Consider the following 18,254-nt stretch of genomic DNA (forward strand, 5'->3'; position numbering starts at 1 on the left):
ATACCTAGTAGAGGAATGATAGAATTGAATGGAAGATCTATTTTTAGATCTCTAAGTGTTCTCCAAACATCTTTCCAAAAGGAATGTATTAATTTGCATTCCCACCAGCAGTGTAGAAGTGATCCCTTTTCTCCACATCCACGCCAACATCTCTGGTCTTGGGACTTTGTGATTTGGGCTAATCTTACTGGAGTTAGATGATATCTCAAAGTAGTTTTGATTTGCATTTCTCTGATGATTAAGGATGATGAGCATTTTTTCCTGTGTCTGTAGGCCGTGTGCCTGTCTTCTTCAGAGAACTCCTACATATAAGCAAGAAAAGAACAAGTGATCCCATGGCAGGCTGGCCATGGGACTTGAAGGCCTTGGGAATTTTAATGGTTCTATTTTCACCCTTGTTCTTAGCATTTCCCTAGCTTCCCCTAGAATAAAGAATTATTTAAGCAAAGCATCAGTGGTAGTCTTTGACCTAAAAGATGTTAAGGGGCACAGTCCAAAGGGTCAGAGTTGGTTTGTTTTGGGGATAGGTATGCCTGTTTCTCCTGAATTGGTCATGTCAGGTAGAAATTAGCAGTATTGCGGGTACTTTTTAAAATCACTGAGTCCATTAAATGGAATTTGTTTATTAAAAAGAAGCACTGGGAATAGTCTATGTGTTAATTATCTCCCTAGATTGAGAGAGAAAAAGAGAGAGCGAGTTACTCTGTTTTTTGTTTTTTTCCTGTCACATTTCTTTCTTTCTTTTTTTTTTTTATTGTTGGGGATTCATTGAGGGTACAATAAGCCAGGTTACACTGATTGCATTTGTTAGGTAAAGTCCCTCTTGCAATCCTATCTTGCCCCCAGAAGGTCTGGCACGCCAGTTACTTTGTTTTTAAGGAAAACAGTATGGTAATGGTAATCAATAGCATGGACTTTGCTCTGTGTTCTAATGCTGGCTCTGATTCTTACCTTGGGCGTGTCATGAATCTTCTCTGTGCCTCATCTATGACATGGAGATGCTACTAGAACTGACCCACTGACAGTAGATTTTTTTGTAAGGATTAATGAGTTTGTTTATATAAAATTACCTAAAAGAGTCCAGGTATGGTACATGCTATCACAGTGTTAGCCACTCTTCCTGTTATCATAATTATGATATTATTATCATTATTATCATAGGACATCAGAGCTCCTCAGGAGAGTGGCTCCACACACACATATCCATGCATTCTTGATGCCTGCTATATGCCAACACTGTGTTTTCTGCTGAGGTTGCAAGAGTAAACAAAATAGAAAAGGTTCCTGTTTTCATGGAGCTTGGAATGTGTGGTGTATGATGGAAAGATAGGGGTGGATCATAGGCATGAAGCGAGTAACTTAAATGTGGAAAAATTGCAATAAATGCCAGGAAGTGATGTAGGTGCTACGAAGGTGAACAGGAGAAGGGAAGGGCGTGTGACGTAGTCCTGGAAGAAAGAGGGATTCCCTGTGTATGAGACATTATATCTGATGTTTGAAGATCACTGGGAATTAGATACCAAGGAGGGGACAGACCAGGGAGGGAAAGTGGCAAAGATGAGACAGAGACCAGAAGATGCAGGTCTTAGGCATGAGGCTGAGGGTTTTAAAACTTTTTCTCAGGGTGATAGAAAGCTGCTGCATGTTTTCAAGCAACCCAGCTTGCATTTTGAAATGATCACACGGCTTCACTGGGCGAGTGGACTGCAGGAGATGCAAGAGGAATTGTGTTGACACACCATTAGGAAGCTGTTGCCAAATCCATGTGAGAAAGAGCGTTGGCCTCACTAAGGTGGTAGAGGGGAGATGGAGATCAATGCAGCAGCTGAGAGATAGTGTACAAGGAGCGTTTACAGGGCTTGTTCTAAGTTGAGAACCCAAACATCTTCCTCTATCACGCATGCTCAGTTTCCTCACACAGTAAGGATTGGTGTGAACATTAAATGAGTGAACACAAAGAGTGAATGGAACGGGAAACCATTCTGCTAAGTGAAACATCACAAAAATGGAGAAACAAACATAGGTCCTCAATACCAAATTGGAAATAATCAATCAACACTGAAATGTACAAGTGGAAGTAAATCTCAATGAAAATCAAGCTGCGGGAGGGAGGGTCTGTTCACACTTACTGTGCACATATCCAGGTGAAGGGCACACTCATAACTTTGACTCAATCTGTACAAAGTATGTAACCAAAACACATGTATGCCCTGATATTCTGAGGGGGGGAAAAAGAATAAGAATCATGAAATCTTCCCTGTGGCTTCTTGATTTTTATGAAGTCTTCTACTTCTTTCTTTCCAAATTAGAATGATTTTAAAGCTTAGGGAACCATTATACCCTTACAATAAAAAATACATAAATAAAACAGACCAAGTTTGGATGTCAAAAAAATAAAAATAAAAATAAATAAAGGTTAGGGAGCTATCTCTGACAGAATGAAAAGAATAGAGTACTATGTTCAAATGTAAAATGATCTTTTATAGAAATGTGAGGTCAGTTCCACTCACAGCTAGGTCACTCATGATATGTTGCTTATGAACAGAAATGTTCTTATATCTTGCTTTCCTCATATGTGGTATGTGCAAAATAATGCCCAGCCTGACAAGGCTGTTGTGAGAATTAAATGAGATGAAGAGAAGATGGGGCCTGTGCAAGTCTTGTTCATCTAACCTGCGTAGTTCTGCCAGCTTCTGGGCACACTGTAGAATTCTCCCTTGTGGTGGGGTCTGGGGATGTGACCAGTTCTGGCAAATAGGCATGTACTCACAAGATCCCAGAGGCTGGCAAAGTATAAGATGGTGGCTGTTCCATTTGCCTGGACCTATTAGCACAGCCCCATTGCTGACCCGGCAGGAACATGTTCTCTGAGCAAGAAGTAAGTCTTTGTTGAGTTTAGCCTCTAAAATCTTGGGACATTTGTTATTACAGCAAAACCTAGCCAATCTTGAAAGGCAAAGAGATGAAAATCAAGTTGGATTTATGTGAAGGATGGATGTTGGCAGGAAAAATATGGAAGAATTAAGAATTAGAGGTATCTGCAGAAAAATTCTAAGAAGCCTGCACATTCAACAGTAGTTAAAGAACAAGCAATATTCACCTGAGGCACACTAGTTCCTGTCTCAGTCAATGGGGCCACGATCAATAGATGCTTAAGTTAGAAACCTGGAAGGCAGACGCCAAAGCCCTCTCCCTCACATCCTCATTCAGTCTGTGAAGACGTTTTTGTTGTTTTTCCAAAATAAGCTTTTTCTTGTTTTCCATCACCACTGCCATTGCCCTATCCAAGCCATTATGCTTTCTCAGCTGGATCTTCTAATTGGTCTTCCTGTATCCATCTTGGCTTCTTATAATCTGATCTTCATCCTGAGGCTGGAAAGTACATGTTCCAACACAAGTCTATTCATGTCATACACTTAACAGCACAACCCAGCTCCAGTTGAAGACTTCAAAGAATTCTAAGTGCTTAATCAAAAAATTCCTCATTATGGCCCAGCATAGAAGGCCCTCTGAGCCTTCTGTGGGCTGGCTCTGCCCACCTGCCTACCCCCTTCTCACTGGGCCTGTTTGATCCCACATGGCGATCGTGCTCAGAGCCTTTGTGTCTGTGCTGCTCCGTGTGGAATGCTTTTCCTTCTTGTAGCTCCTTCCAGCTCCTTCTCATGCTTCAGGATTTCACTTAAGTGTTATTTTTTTAAGGATTTCTTCTCCTGATCTGACATAAGTAACTCATCATTACCCCCCAAATAATTCTTTTTTTTGAGACAGAGTTCCACTCTGTCACCTTCAGTAGTGCCATGGCAGCATCACGGCTCACAGCAACCTCAAACTCTTGGGCTTAAGTGATCCCCTTGCCTCAGCCTCTTGGCAGCTGGGACTACAGGTGCCTGCAACTACATCCAACTAGTTTTTCTATTCTTAGTAGAGATGGAGTCTTGCTCTTTCTCAGGCTGGTCTCGAACTCCTGAGTTTAAGTGATGTACCAGCCTCAGCTTCCCAGAGTGTTGAGATTACAGGTGTAGCCACTGTGCCTGGCTCCAACATGATTCTTTATCTCAGCCCCTCACTCGTTTCTCTGAAAGCCCTCATCACAATTTTCCTTTTTGTTTCATCTAACTGCACCACTAGAGAGGATGCTCCAAGACGACATGAAACCTCTTAGTCCTGTGTCCCTGGCTGCTGGCTGGATGCCTGCCGTGATCGGCACACACTACATTTATTAGTTGAAGAGTCACCTTTTAACTATATGTATCCCATAACATCATGTTGTCTTCCTCAAATGTACATAGTAACATTTATTTTAAAAAGTAAAGGCTCGGCGCCTGTGGCTCAAGTGGCTAAGGTGCCAGCCGCATACACCTGAGCTGGTGGGTTTGAATCCAGCCCGGGCCCACCAAACAACGACGGCTGCAACCAAAAAATAGCCGAGCATTGGAGCGGGCACCTGTAGTCCCAGCTACTTGGGAGGCTGAGGCAGGAGAATTGCTTAAGCCCAGGAGTTGGAAGTTGCTGTGAGCTCTCAAGCCATGGCACACTACCCAGGGCGACAGCTTGAGGCTCTGTCTCAAAAAAAAAAAAAAAAGTAAAAATAAAAGTGAATAACAAAAATAAATTTATTAGTTAAGTGAACAAATAAGTAAGAAATGGCAAGTAAAGGCATCTGGACTACAGGGCAGGGATAACAACGCACCAGAAGAGCTTTGACAAAATAAACAACCAAAGGAAGGTGAAAATACCAGGAGAGGCTAAAGACAAGGGTGGAGGCCGTGCCACAGATGGGGCCAAGGGGAAGAAAGAAGATAAGATTTCTTTCCACAGAGCCATATTGCCAAGGAGAGATTTTGCCCAAATCTAGGGTATCAACAAAAGAGATTGTCCTCCTTTAGAGGAAAGAAAGGGATCTAGAGCAGTGCTTTTCAAACTCTGTGCTAAAGGACCATTTTTAAACAATTGCTTATCTATTATAAATTAATACCTTTGTAAAATACAATGAAAATTATTTATCAGAAAAATTGTCATGGACTTAGATGTCACGGCAATGTCACTTTCTATAAAATGTCTAGGCATATACTTTCCAGTTCCTTCTAAAGGTACAAGCTGATACCAGTCCACAGACCACACTTAGAGTAGCACCTATCTGAAAGGACTTCGGCCAAGGCGGCTTAAAGAGGTAGATGGCCGGAGACCAGGGGTGCTGATGAATGACATTTTGAATGGTATTTGAAAAACATCTATTTGAGAGAGAGGAGTTCTCCGCTCTTGGACCATTTCTGCTCCCTAATCTGCTGTACACTGGCAAGCTACTTCTCATCTAGGGCACCAGTCAAGTAGGAGATTTGGCTGATTTCTCTAAGCTGGACCTCACTGTCTCTGAAACAATCAGAGCTATAAACAGAAGGCTTGTGGCACAGATGCATGAGCATTTCAGCTGGAATAGGAAGATAACCTGAGCTGTTTCCTGTGACTGTTCTCTAAAACCCCTTCTGCTTACAGTAAAGTTGTAGGGCTAATCCCGCAGCATTGTGACAATTACCATATTAATCCCATTACTATTACTATTCTATAATTTGGATGTATCTTATTTAACTGCCTGAAAATGTAAATTTGCTATGAAATAATATTTTGCACAAAGAGAAAATGGTGCAAAATTACTTGGGATGGGGAAGCACAAAATAGGTTGCTAACAAAGTCCCCTTTTTTTTCCTCTTCAGGGGAGAGAAAAACTTTCACATATTTTACTATATTTATGCTGGTCTTTATCACCAAAAGAAACTTTCTGAGTTCAGACTTCCTGAGGAAAAGCCTCCAAGGTAAGGGTCAGGGGTTTTGATTGTTCATTTTAAATAAATATACAATTAGCAATTGGCAATTGGAAATCAATGGATCTATTTTCCTAACTGGAAACTCAGAGTCTATTTCATGGAAATTCTCAGGGTAAGGTGGTAGGAACTGCATCTCACATTTGTGTTCTAGAAAGTTCAAAAAACTCACCTGCAGCCATTCTCCTCAGCCCTCTGTGCCAATTCAACGCAGATTAGACTGTGGAGGAAATGCCCTTGGGAAGAAGCAGCTCAGGCTGTGCCTGCCCTGGCATTGGAGGTGCCATTTTCCACGTCCGTGCTCATTCTGCTTGCTCATGCTTCACTTCCTTTAGGTACATAGCTGATGAAACTGGAAGGGTGATGCATGACATAACTTCCAAGGAGTCATACAGAAGACAATTTGAAGCGATTCAGCATTGCTTTAGAATCATAGGGTTCACTGACAAGGTAAGTGATTGTGAAGAAAGAAACTCAAGTGTTAACATTCTGAGGTGAATGTGAGTGAAGATGTGGATGTTCTAACTCAGGGCAGCATACTTGCTTTTCACATTCCCTGGTGATCTTGCTACTTAAAGTGTGGTCCAAGGACCAGAAACATTGTCATCATGTGAGAGCTTGTTAGAAATGTAGGCTCTCAGGTTCACCCAAGAATGCCTGAATCAGAACATAAACTTCAGCAAGATACTCAGGTGAACATTGAAATGAAACGCTGTTGTAAGGACCGGGTGGGAAAGAATGGTTACCACTGTCTTCAATTCATTATGCCTGAAATAACAACTGTCAAAGCCACATTCCTCTTTCCTGAGTTAAGGATCATTCCAACCACTGAAGTGAATTATGAGTAGGAGTACAGGAATATGTAGCTTACACTCAAGCTACAGGAATATATCTATGCAGGTAGCTTCTTGGGCACCATGACAAATTAATTACAATGCTTTCAACTTTCTTGCATTTCCTTTCTCTGCATGGTACACAGTTGCACATTATTAACTGTGACTCAAAGTACTATACTACTCTTATCATTCGAGATGCAGGCTGTCTCTGTTAAATGTATGCTGGGGGTGACAGACAATATTTATACCCCTTGGTTTCAATATTATTCTGTGGTACATTAAGTCATAGTTTCTGAGCTTCATGCCATCAATTTTGTAAAATATGTAGAGTCTTTTGCTTTTCCAACAAAGGAGGTGAATGATTAGGAGGTAGGTGAAGAGTAGTAAATCTTAAGGGATTAGATTATAAGACACTTGAGTTACCCTGGGACAGCCACTCCAGATAAAGGATTTCTCCTGCAATCCAGTGAGCTTAACCACCCTTCCCTCCCCTGCATGGTTGATTTTAGTCGTAATAACACCTTTTCCCTCCTAGCCAGCTGTTAATTTTCTCTGGCGACCTCCCACAGATTTTAAGCCAACAGACAGTGGAAAATCCCAAAGGTCACATAAAAATAAAGATATATTTCCCTTGGCTTCTTAGAGAAGAGCAATTAAACAGGTTCTGGCATTGTTGAAGGACCTTTATGGTTATCAACTTACAGAACTGGTTTTTAATCATCAAAGAATAGTCAAAGCCTGGTAGAGATGGCAATAGAGCAACTGAAAGTCACCTGGCTCATGACAGAGTGCTTAGAGGCACACTTCCTTAAAAGGATAGAGAAGTCAGGGTTAATAATAATTATTAGTAGGATTAATATTTTGCTTGCAGTGAATATGAAGATGGTTTTAGAATATTGTGAACAGATTGGTCCTAGCTCTAAAAGAAAGTAGTGTTCTAATAATAGAAATGTACTACTACTACTACTAATAAAAGATGCTAATTGTTTTAAGATAAACAACATTAAAAACTGTTAAAATCTGTTTTATGGTAAAAACATTAAAAACAGAAGAAATTATGTATGTTAAGTATGTGCCCTTGAAGTAAGCCATTTCTAACCCCAGTAGGAAAAAATTACAATAGAAATGAATGAATGAATGAATGTATGAGTGAGTATGAAAAGAAATATAAAAGATGGTGAACACTGTTAATTTGTGCCTGGCCTGGTCTGGTCTGTTACATGAATAACCAGAAAGTAGTGTAGTGTATGGGTGTATCTTCACCATATCCCCTGTTAATTCATACTGGAAATAAACCAATTTATGTCAGCAACCTTGGAAATGAAGGGAGAAGGCTGGAGCCTATTTCCCTGATTCTGAATTCTGCAGTTCTGTCTCTACAGACAACTTGTTTCTGAGTTATCTTAGTTTACTTTGTGTTTATAAACTCAAAGGACTGTGAATCAATTCAGAAAGATTTGTTGAATACAGTCAGGCAGCAGATGCCAAATGGCTGATGCAACAGAACTTTCCATTAGGTTTTTCTGGCAGACATTTCTAAATAAAGCTTAAATGAACTGGTCAATTCAATTAAAATTATAGCTCTTGTCTTTTCTTATAATGTCACTAGTTCCCTGCAGGAATTCCTTCGGTTTTCCTCAAACCCTTACAGCAAAATTAAGAGTAGCAAACTTTAGTGTGGATTCAAGAGCATGCATTTTTAATTCTGGGATGCTAGCCAAAAGTATCTGAAAGAACACTTGACCCCGAGTTTATTGTAAAGAAACTTCCCTGGCAGAGGAGTTTTTCCACTAATGATAATGGCTCCTTGCAGGTGGTTTGGGGGAATTATATCTAAAACCTTATTGTGTAGATTGTATTTGTAAACTCTTATTTCTAGAGCCAAACCATACTATTTTTTTAATATTATACTTGTCTTGCTAGTAGGAATTACCATAACACCCTAAATAAATTGAGTTTTAGATGTATTTATATTTAATGCTAAATGAAAACTTTTTGGTCAGGTGATCAACACAATGGTCATAATTGAATAGATATTGTAGATCCTTGGACACAGAAGTTAGGGAGAAGCCTTTAAGATCAGGGCAAAATTTCCTTCCCTTTCTTCAAAAAAGGTTATGAATAGAGAGTACTGCCAAAGAGATTGAATGTTCAGTATCACTTGGGAGTCTTGAGAATTTCCAATGTCTTGACTACAGACAGTAAGATACCATTTACATTTAAGAAGTCAAGTGTTGGCTCAGCGCCTATAGCTCAAGCGGCTAAGGTGCCACATACATCGGAGCTGGTGGTTCGAATCCAGCCTGGGCCTGCATACAACAATGACAACTACAACCAAATAAAGGCAGGCATTGTGGTGGGCACCTGTAGTCCCAGCTACTTGGGAGGCTGAGGCAAGAGAATTGCTTAAACCCAGGAGTTGGAGGTTGCTGTGAGCTGTGATGCCATGGCACTCTACCCAGAGTGACAGCTTGAGGCTCTGTCTCAAAAAAACAACAGCAACAAAAAGAAGCCAAATGTTGGTAGCTCATGCCTGTAATTCCAGCACTCTGGGAGGCCGAGGCAGTGGGGATTGCCTGAGTTGGAGACTGGCCTGAGCTAACTCAAGACCTCTTGTCTTTTAAAAAATAGCCAGGTGTTATGGCAGATGCCTGAAGTCCCAGCGACTTGGGAGGCTGAGGCAAGAGAATCACTTGAGCCCAAGAGCTTGAGGTTGCTTTAAGCTGTGACACCATGGCACTCTACCAGGGGCAACACAGTTAGACTCTGTCTCAGAAAAACAAAACAGAACAAAACAAAAAACCAGAAGCCAGAAGTTGTGGGTGTCTGCAAAGGAGACTGAGCACTACAATATGGCCTGTAGGAAAGCCTAGTGGCCTATCCTATTGTAGTGCTCATGGCAAAACTGGTGAAAAACAAGAAACTTACAAAAAAGGTCAGTAAAGAGAGACTGGGAGGGGAGGTAAGTTCCTAGAGAGACACCAGAGAAACAAGGATCCTGTGAGCCAGGCCAGGGGTAACTTCCTTAAGTCAGGGACAGCCTGTTTTTGTCCTCCTTTTGGGGTCCAGAAGTCCCTTGCTGACTCCCTGTATTCTCAAAGGGATGATTATAGGCAGATCCCACCAGCCAGAGACGCCTGGAGTGTTATCTCCCCAGACTCACCATGCCCAGTTGCAGGGAAGGTGTTACTCAGCCGCCATCTTGCTCCACCTTCATCTATATCTGCTATTTCTATATCCTGTTATCTCAAGAGGTTATCTAAGACTCTCAGTACTCTCAGAAAACCAACGTATTTCCTCTAATTAAAACACACACACACACACAGAGACACACACTTAATATATTGTAGTACAAGCCTGGAAACCTCCCAACATAAGGCCTCTAGGCATTCTATCCCTGGGATGATCATCACTAAAGAACATGTCTGTTAAAGACCATATCCCTGAGACCAGCATCCCACCCACATTAACCTTCTGGCAATATCCTCTTCAGCATAATCCCTAGACCAGTGGTTCTCAACCTGTGGGTCTTGACCCACAGGAACTGTATTAAAGGGCCGTGACATTTGGAAGGTTGAGAACCACGGCCCTGGATAGTCATTTAAAGTGGACAACTAATTATGACTTTGAGCAAAAACTCATGGGTTCAAATACCACAGGAATCACTGAAGTTAATGGTAGCTTGGGTCTCCTTTCTTGGTTTAGTGAGGGGAATTACAGAGGGGTATCCAATGCTCAACATAGTAAGGAGTTATTATTCTTAGGGTGCTCCTTATGCTACATTTCTGGGCTATTCCACCCACTTGACTCCTTTACCTTTGATCTTAGATTAATTTTTCCTTTCTGACCCAGGAACCTACATCCACCTCTGTGTTCAGGTCAAAACATCATCCATATACAGTCATGGTAGACTTCAATCCCTTAAATGTCCACCTGTGGGATGGCTCCTCCATCCCTAAAACTCCTTGATTAAATTTCTCTCCTTTTCTCCCCAGAGACGGCCTGGAAGGACTTTTTGCCTTCCTCACCTGCCTTTTTTTTTTTTTGCTTTACCTCTAGCTATGCAGCCTTTCCTGGCATCTCAGCCTTGCCCACCCCCCCCACCCCCCGCCTCCCACCCAGAATCCTGCTATGCAGCTACCTCTTTTTATTTCTACCAGTTTCCCACTTTCCATATGATAGAATGGAATAATTTCACTTAAGAAGACTTAACAATTTCTCCAACTGAGTTTCCCAATTTATTTTTTATGAGTATGAATTCAGTTTCACTACTAATCAGCAAAGGTGGGGAAGAGAGAGCATTTCTCCAACAAAGCCCCTTGCAGAATATACAGTCTTTGGAGCATTTTTCTTTCTCTTAGAAGATATTTCCTTCACAGACACAGGAACTCTGTAGATAGAGTTAAGACTAAGTTGAAACTCTATCTACAGAGCCGGACGGAGCTAATAGTGTTTGACTGTGGGCCGCAGTGAGAGAACTGCCCCGGCAAGCTCCGCCCTCAGGGTCGCAGGGCAAAGATCGGCGGGAGATAGTAACCTAGTGACTGAGCAGCCTAAAGGCAAGAACTGAGCTGTCTTACAGCCTTAACCCTCAGGGGCAGAGTGAGACTGGTTTTGGCACACTGGAGCCTTGGGCTGTTGCCCTGGGTAGAGTGCCGTGGCGTCACAGCTCATAGCAACCTCAAAATCCTGGGCTTGGCGCCACCCATACCTCCATAAGACCTGCACTACGACCCCAAACCCATGACCCATGCCTGCTGGGCCTTTGCATGCCCTGAACAGGAACGGCGGGAGCCACACAAACCTGCGTCCTCCCTCCTGTACCATCCCTGACTCCACACTGGCCCACTCGTCTGGCCAGGGACTCTGGTAGCCACGTGCCCCCCAGAGCCCTCCCTGCCTCTGCGCAGAGCCCTTCTTCTGGCCAGAGACTTATGGAGTCTTGGGCTGTCTGTGCCAAAGTCACTGGGTACCAGGCACTCCCAGAATTGTGCGTACCACCTCCCACCCTGTTGCTGGATCTGGGTGTGTCACACTCTGGAGCTGCTTCCACAACCTGAACTCTCCAGAGGAACTATACAGGGTCACTCCCTACAAAGATAGAGTGATCCCGCTGGGGTCTAATCTTGGAGAGACACCTCCCCAACTCTTAGGATAGCCAGAGGCAATGGTGAAAAACAATAATGAGGCGAAATCAACAGAAAACTCTAGCAACATGAATAATCAGAGTAGATCAACTCACCCAAGGATGAATGGGGCAGACACAGCACAAGATCCCATACAAACAAATAGCTGTCAGAAATTGAATTCAGAATCCAGATAGCAAATAAGATAGAATTAGAATTCCAAGCAGTAACCCAAAATATCTCAAGAATTCAACGAATTCAAAGACCAAATGACCAAAGATTTTGACACATCGAGACAAGAAGTTGCAGCCCTCAAAGATCTGAGAAACACAGTAGAATCCCTCAGTAACAGAATAGAGCAAGCAGAAGAAAAGACCTCTGACATTGAAGACAAAGCTTTCAAATGCTCCCAAACTCTCAAAGAGGAAGAGAAATGGAGGGCAAAAACAGATCACTCTCTCAGAGAGCTCTGGGATAATTTGAAGAAAACCAATATTCATCTTATAGGGATCCCCAAAAGCGACGAAGTGGCTTCACAAGGCATAGACTCTTTTCTCCATCAGATTATGAAGGAGAACTTTCCAGAACTTTCCAGACATGCCAAGAGATTCTGAAATTCAGATAGCAGACAGTTTCAGAACTCCAGCACGACTCAACCCAAATAAGACATCCCCCAGACACATCACAATCAATTTCACTAAAGTTAATATGAAGGAGAAAAATTCTGAAAGCAGCCAGATGAAAGAAAACCATCACCTACAAGGGCAAGAATATTAAAATAACTGCAGATCTCTCTGCTGAAACCTTTCAAGCTAGAAGAGGATGGTCATCAACTTTTAATCTCCTAAAACAAAATAACTTTCAACCCAGGATCCTGTACCCAGCTAACCTGAGTTTCATTTATGACAGAGAAATTAAATACTTTAATGACACTCACATGTTGAAGAAATTTGCCAAATTTCTAAACCAGCTCTCCAGGATATTCTCAGACCTACCCTCCATAAAGACCAGCGTAATCCTCCACTACAAAAGTAAACCCACCCAGAAAATTTTGATCAAATTCCAACTTCCACAGTCACAAAAAGATTAAAAATGTCCACCGGACTCTCAAGGCTTATCAATATTCTCAATTAATGTGAATGGTTTAAATTGTCCTCTAAAGAGGCGCAGGTTGGCTGACTGGATACAAAAACTCAAGCCAGATATCTGCTGCATACAAGAATCTCATCTTACATTAAAAGACAAATATAGACTTAAGGTAAATGGATGGTCATCTATACTCCAGGCAAATGGAAAGCAGAAAAAAAGCAGGCATTGCAATCCTATTCGCAGACACAAAAGGCTTTAAACCAACCGAAATAAGAAAGGATAAGGATGGACACTTCATATTTGTTAAAGGTAATACTCAATATGATGAGATTTCAATTATTAATATTTATGCACCCAACCAGAATGCACCTCAATTTATAAGAGAAACTCTAACAGACATGAGCAACTTGATTTCCTCTGGTTCCATAGTAGTTGGAGATTTTAACACCCCTTTAGCATTGCTGGATAGATCCTCCAAAAAGAACTAAGCAAAGAAATTTTAGATTTAAACTTAACCATTCAACATCTGGACTTAACAGACATCTACAGAACATTTTATCCCAACAAAACTGAATATACATTCTTCTCATCAGCCCACAGAACATACTCCAAAATAGACCATATCCTAGGCCACGAATCTAACCTCAGCAAATTTTAAAAAATAGAAATTATTCCTTGCATCTTCTCAGACCATCATGGAATAAAAGTTGAACTCAATAACAACAGGAACCTGCATACCCATACAAAATCATGGAAGCTAAACAACCTTATGCTGAAGGATAGATGGGTTATAGACGAGATTAAGAAAGAAATCACCAAATTTTGGGAACAAAACAGCAATCAAGCCCCGAATTGCCAGAACCTCTGGGATACTGCAAAGGCAGTGCTAAGAGGGAAATTTATAGCACTGCAAGCCTTCCTCAAGAAAACGAAATTGAGGATGTTAATAACTTAATGGGACATCTCAAGCAACTATAGAAGGAAGAACACTCCAACCCCAAACCCAACAGAAGAAAAGAAATAATCCAAATCAGAGCAGAATTAAATGAAATTGAAAACGAAAGAATTATACAACAGATCAATAAATCCAAAAGTTGGTTTTTTGAAAAGATAATAAAATAGATAAACCTTTGGCCAACCTAACCAGGAAAAATGAGTAAAATCTCTAATTTCATCAATCAGAAATGGTAATGATGAAATAACAACAGACCTCTCAGAAATTCAAAAAATCCTTAATGAATACTACAAGAAACTCTACTCTCAGAAATATGAAAATCTGAAAGAAATCGACCAATACCTGGAAATATGCCGCCTACCAAGACTTAGCCAGAATGAAGTGGAAATGTTGAATATGCCTATATCAAGTTCTGAAATAGCATCAACTATACAAAATCTCCCTAAAAAGAAAAGCCCAGGACCAGATAGCTTTACGTCAGAATTCTACCAAACCTTTAAAGAAGAACTAGTACCTATATTACTAAAACTCTTCCAGAATATAGAAAAAGAAGGAATATTACCCAACACATTCTACAAAGCAAACATCACCTTGATCCCCAAACCAGGGAAAGACCCAACAAGAAAAGAAAATTATAGACCAATATCATTAATGAATATTTATGCTAAAGTACTCAATAAGATCCTAACAAACAGAATCCAACAACACATCAAAAAAATTATACACCACGACCAAGTGGGATTTATTCCAGGGTCTCAAGGCTAGTTCAATATACATAAATCTATAAATGTAATTCAGCACATAAACAAACTAAAAAATAAGGACCATGTGATTCTTTCAATTGATGCAGAAAAAGCTTTTGATAATATTCAGCATCCCTTCATGATCAGAACACTTAATAAAATTGGTATAGAGGGAACATTTCTTAAACTAATAGAGGCCATCTACAGCAAACCCACAGCTAATATCGTATTGAATGGAGTTAAATTGATACCATTTCCACTTAGATCAGGAACCAGGCAAGGTTTCCCATTGTCTCCATTGCTCTTTAACATTGTAATGGAAGTTTTAGCCATTGCAATTAGGGAAGAAAAGGCGATCAAGGGTATCCACATAGGGTCATGAAAGATCAAACTTTCACTCTTTGCAGATGATATGATTGTATATCTGGAAAACAACAGGGATTCTACTACAAAACTTTTAGAAGTGATCAAGGAATACAGCAATGTCTCAGGCTACAAAATCAACACCCATAAATCTGTAGCCTTTATATATACGAACAATAACCAAGCTGAAAAAACAGTCAAGGACTCTATTCCTTTCACAGTAGTGCCAAAGAAGATGAAATATTTGGGAGTATACCTAACAAAGGATGTGAAAGATCTCTACAAAGAGAACTATGAAACTTTAGGAAAAGAAATAGCTGAAGATGTTAACAAATGGAAAGACATACCATGCTCATGGCTGGGAAGACATTGTTAAAATGTTTATACTACTCAAAGCAATATATAATTTTAATGTAATTCCTATTAAAGCTCTATTGTCATATTTTAAAGATCTTGAAAAAATAATACTTTGTTTTATATGGAATCAGAAAAAACCTTGAATAGCCAAAAAATGACTCAGCAATAAAAATACAGCAGGAGGAATCACGCTATCAGACGTGAGACTGTACTATAAATCGATAGTGATCAAAATAGCATGGTATTGGTACAAAAACAGAGAAGTAGATGTCTGGAACAGAATAGAGAACCAAGAGATGAATCCAACTACTTACTGTTATTTGATCTTTGACAAGCTAATTAAAAACATTCAGTGGGGAAAATATTCCCTATTCAACAAATGGTGCTGGGTGAACTGGATGGCAACCTTTAGAAGATTAAAACTGTACCCACACCTTTCACCGTTAACTAAGATAGACTCTCACTGGATAAAAGATTTAAACTTAAGACATGAAACTATAAAAATACTTGAAGAAAGTGCAGGAAAAACTCTTGAAGGAATCGGCCTGGGTGAATATTTTATGAGGAGGACTTCCCAGGCAATTGAATCAGTATCAAAAATACACAATGGGACTTGATCAAACTAAAAACCTTCTGCATAGCCAAGAACATAGTAAGTAAAGCAAGCAGACAGCCCTCAGAATGGGAGAAAATATTTGCAGGTTATACCTCTGATAAATGTCTAATAACCAGAATCCACAGAGAACTCAAACATATTAGCATGAAAAGAACATGTGATTCCATCTCAGGGTGGGAAGGGACTTGAAGATAAACTTGTCTAAAGAAGACTGACGCATGATCTACAAACACATGAAAAAAAAGCTCATCATCCTTAATCATCAGAGAAACGCAAATCAAAACTACTTTGAGATATCACCTAACTCCAGTAAGAGTAGCCCACATAACAAAATCCCAAAACCAGAGATGTTGGCGTGGATGTGGAGAAAAGTGCACACTCTACACTGCTGGTGGGAATGCACACTAATACGTTCCTTCTGGAAGGATGTTTGGAGAATACTTAGAGACCTAAAAATAGATCTGCCATTCAATCCTATAATTCCTTTACTAGGTTTATACCCAGAAGACCAAAAGTCACAATATAACAAAGACATCTGTACCAGAATGTTTATTGCAGCCCAATTCATAATGGCTAAGTCATGGAAGAAGCCCAAGTGCCCATCGACCCACAAATGGACTAGCAAATTGTGGTACATGTATACCATAGAATATCATGCAGCCTTAAAGAAAGATGGAGACTTTACCTCTTTCATGTTTACATGGATGGAGCTGGAACATATTCTTCTTAGCAAAGTATCTCAGGAATGGAAGAAAAAGTATCCAATATACTCAGCCCTACTATGAAGCTAAATTATAGCTTTCACATGAAGGCTATAACCCAACTATAGCACAAGACTATGAGGAAAGGGCCAAGAAAGGGGAAGGGAGGGGGGAGGTTAGGGTGGAGGGAGGGTAATGGGTGGGGCCACACCTATGGTGCATCTTAGAATGGGTACAGGCGAAACTTACTAAAGGCAGAATAGAAATGTTTACATACAATAACTAAGAAAATGCCACGAAGGCTATGTTGAACAGTTTGATGAGAATATTTCAGATTGTATATGAAACCCACACATTGTACCCCTTGATTGCACTAATATACACAGCTATGATTTAACAATAAAAAAAAAAAGAAAAAGAAAAAGAAATAGCAGATGTAGAACTAATTGCAAAGAAGCCTTTGTTTTGCCCTCTGGAATCTGCTTCCGTGGGAAGCCTCTCCATGTATTCAGCACCCCTCACACTGTATTGATCAAAGTAATTTGGTGCTGTCATGTTAAATCCAAGCAAGTCCCAGAAAACCTATTTAATAGGTGTTTTCCATAAGCCACTCTTAAGTTGTGTGATTAAACAGTGATTCTTGAAGTAAAATACATGACATCTTGCCTTTGATTTAGAAGTTGGAGGGACGCCATTTATCTCTAGTAGAAGCCTGGTTTAAAATCATTTGTCTTTGTAGCATTATCGGGTACCAGCAGATGTCACTGTTACAGTCTGTGTTCTGGGTTTTTTTTTTTTTCCTTTTTTAGGTTTACTGAGTAATGTTTACAAGAAGACTCAATTTGGGGGACAATGCTTTATCAATGGTCTAATGACAGTTCCTATTAGTTTCCTGCTATGTACAGCACTAAATCAAATAACCTGCCTGAGAGATTTTGTAGAATTATTTTTCTCTATAAGCATAAAATGCAGAAATTTCATGGCTATATACTTTTATTGTTTCACAAGCAGAAAATATAATTTCTTTAAATATAAATAAATACCCTTTTTTTTTTTACCATTAATGGTATTCAACTTTCAATATAATAATAGGAATTAGATCAGCTGAACTTTTAAAATTCATATTTATAACACCAAGTATGTAGGGTTTTCTTTTATACACCAACAAACAGCAGCTGGGTGGCCTACAATTCAATTTAATACTTTCTGTCACCTTGGGAAGAGTACCTGGGGCATTACAGCTCACAGGAACCTCAAACTCTTGGGCTTGAGCAATCTTCTTGCCTCAGCATCCCGAGTAGCTGGGACCACAGGCATGTGCTATTTGTAGTTCAGGGTCTCACTCTTGCTCAGGCTGGTCTCATACCTCTTATGCTCAAGGGATCCACCCACCTTGGCCTCCAGAGTGCTGGAATAATAGGTGTAAGCCACTACACCTGGCACCTGGGACTAGGCTCTACAAGTGAAGGGCTCAGTCCCGCAAGGCTGCCCGGACCTCAGACACCAATCTTTTTTTTCTTTTTTTTTTTTTTGTGACAGAATCTCATTATGTCACCCTCGGTAGAGTGCCATAGCGTTACAGCTCACAGCAACCTCAAACTCTTGGGCTTAAGTGATCTCTTGCCTCAGCCTCCCAACTAGCTGAGACT

The 18,254-nt window shown here is 40.4% G+C and overlaps 1 protein-coding gene across 1 annotated transcript in view; it reads left to right on the forward strand.

Annotated features, from left to right (window-relative positions):
• The window catches only part of MYO3B (myosin IIIB), a 493,981-nt gene that overhangs the window by 224,699 nt on the left and 251,028 nt on the right, over positions 1-18,254 (forward strand). The window contains 2 exon segments of the mRNA XM_053596463.1: positions 5,712-5,810; positions 6,155-6,269. Coding sequence (XP_053452438.1) covers positions 5,712-5,810; positions 6,155-6,269 — 214 coding nt within the window.

The sequence above is a fragment of the Nycticebus coucang genome, chromosome 7, assembly GCF_027406575.1.
Source record: "Nycticebus coucang isolate mNycCou1 chromosome 7, mNycCou1.pri, whole genome shotgun sequence".
Taxonomy (NCBI): Eukaryota; Metazoa; Chordata; class Mammalia; order Primates; family Lorisidae; genus Nycticebus; species Nycticebus coucang.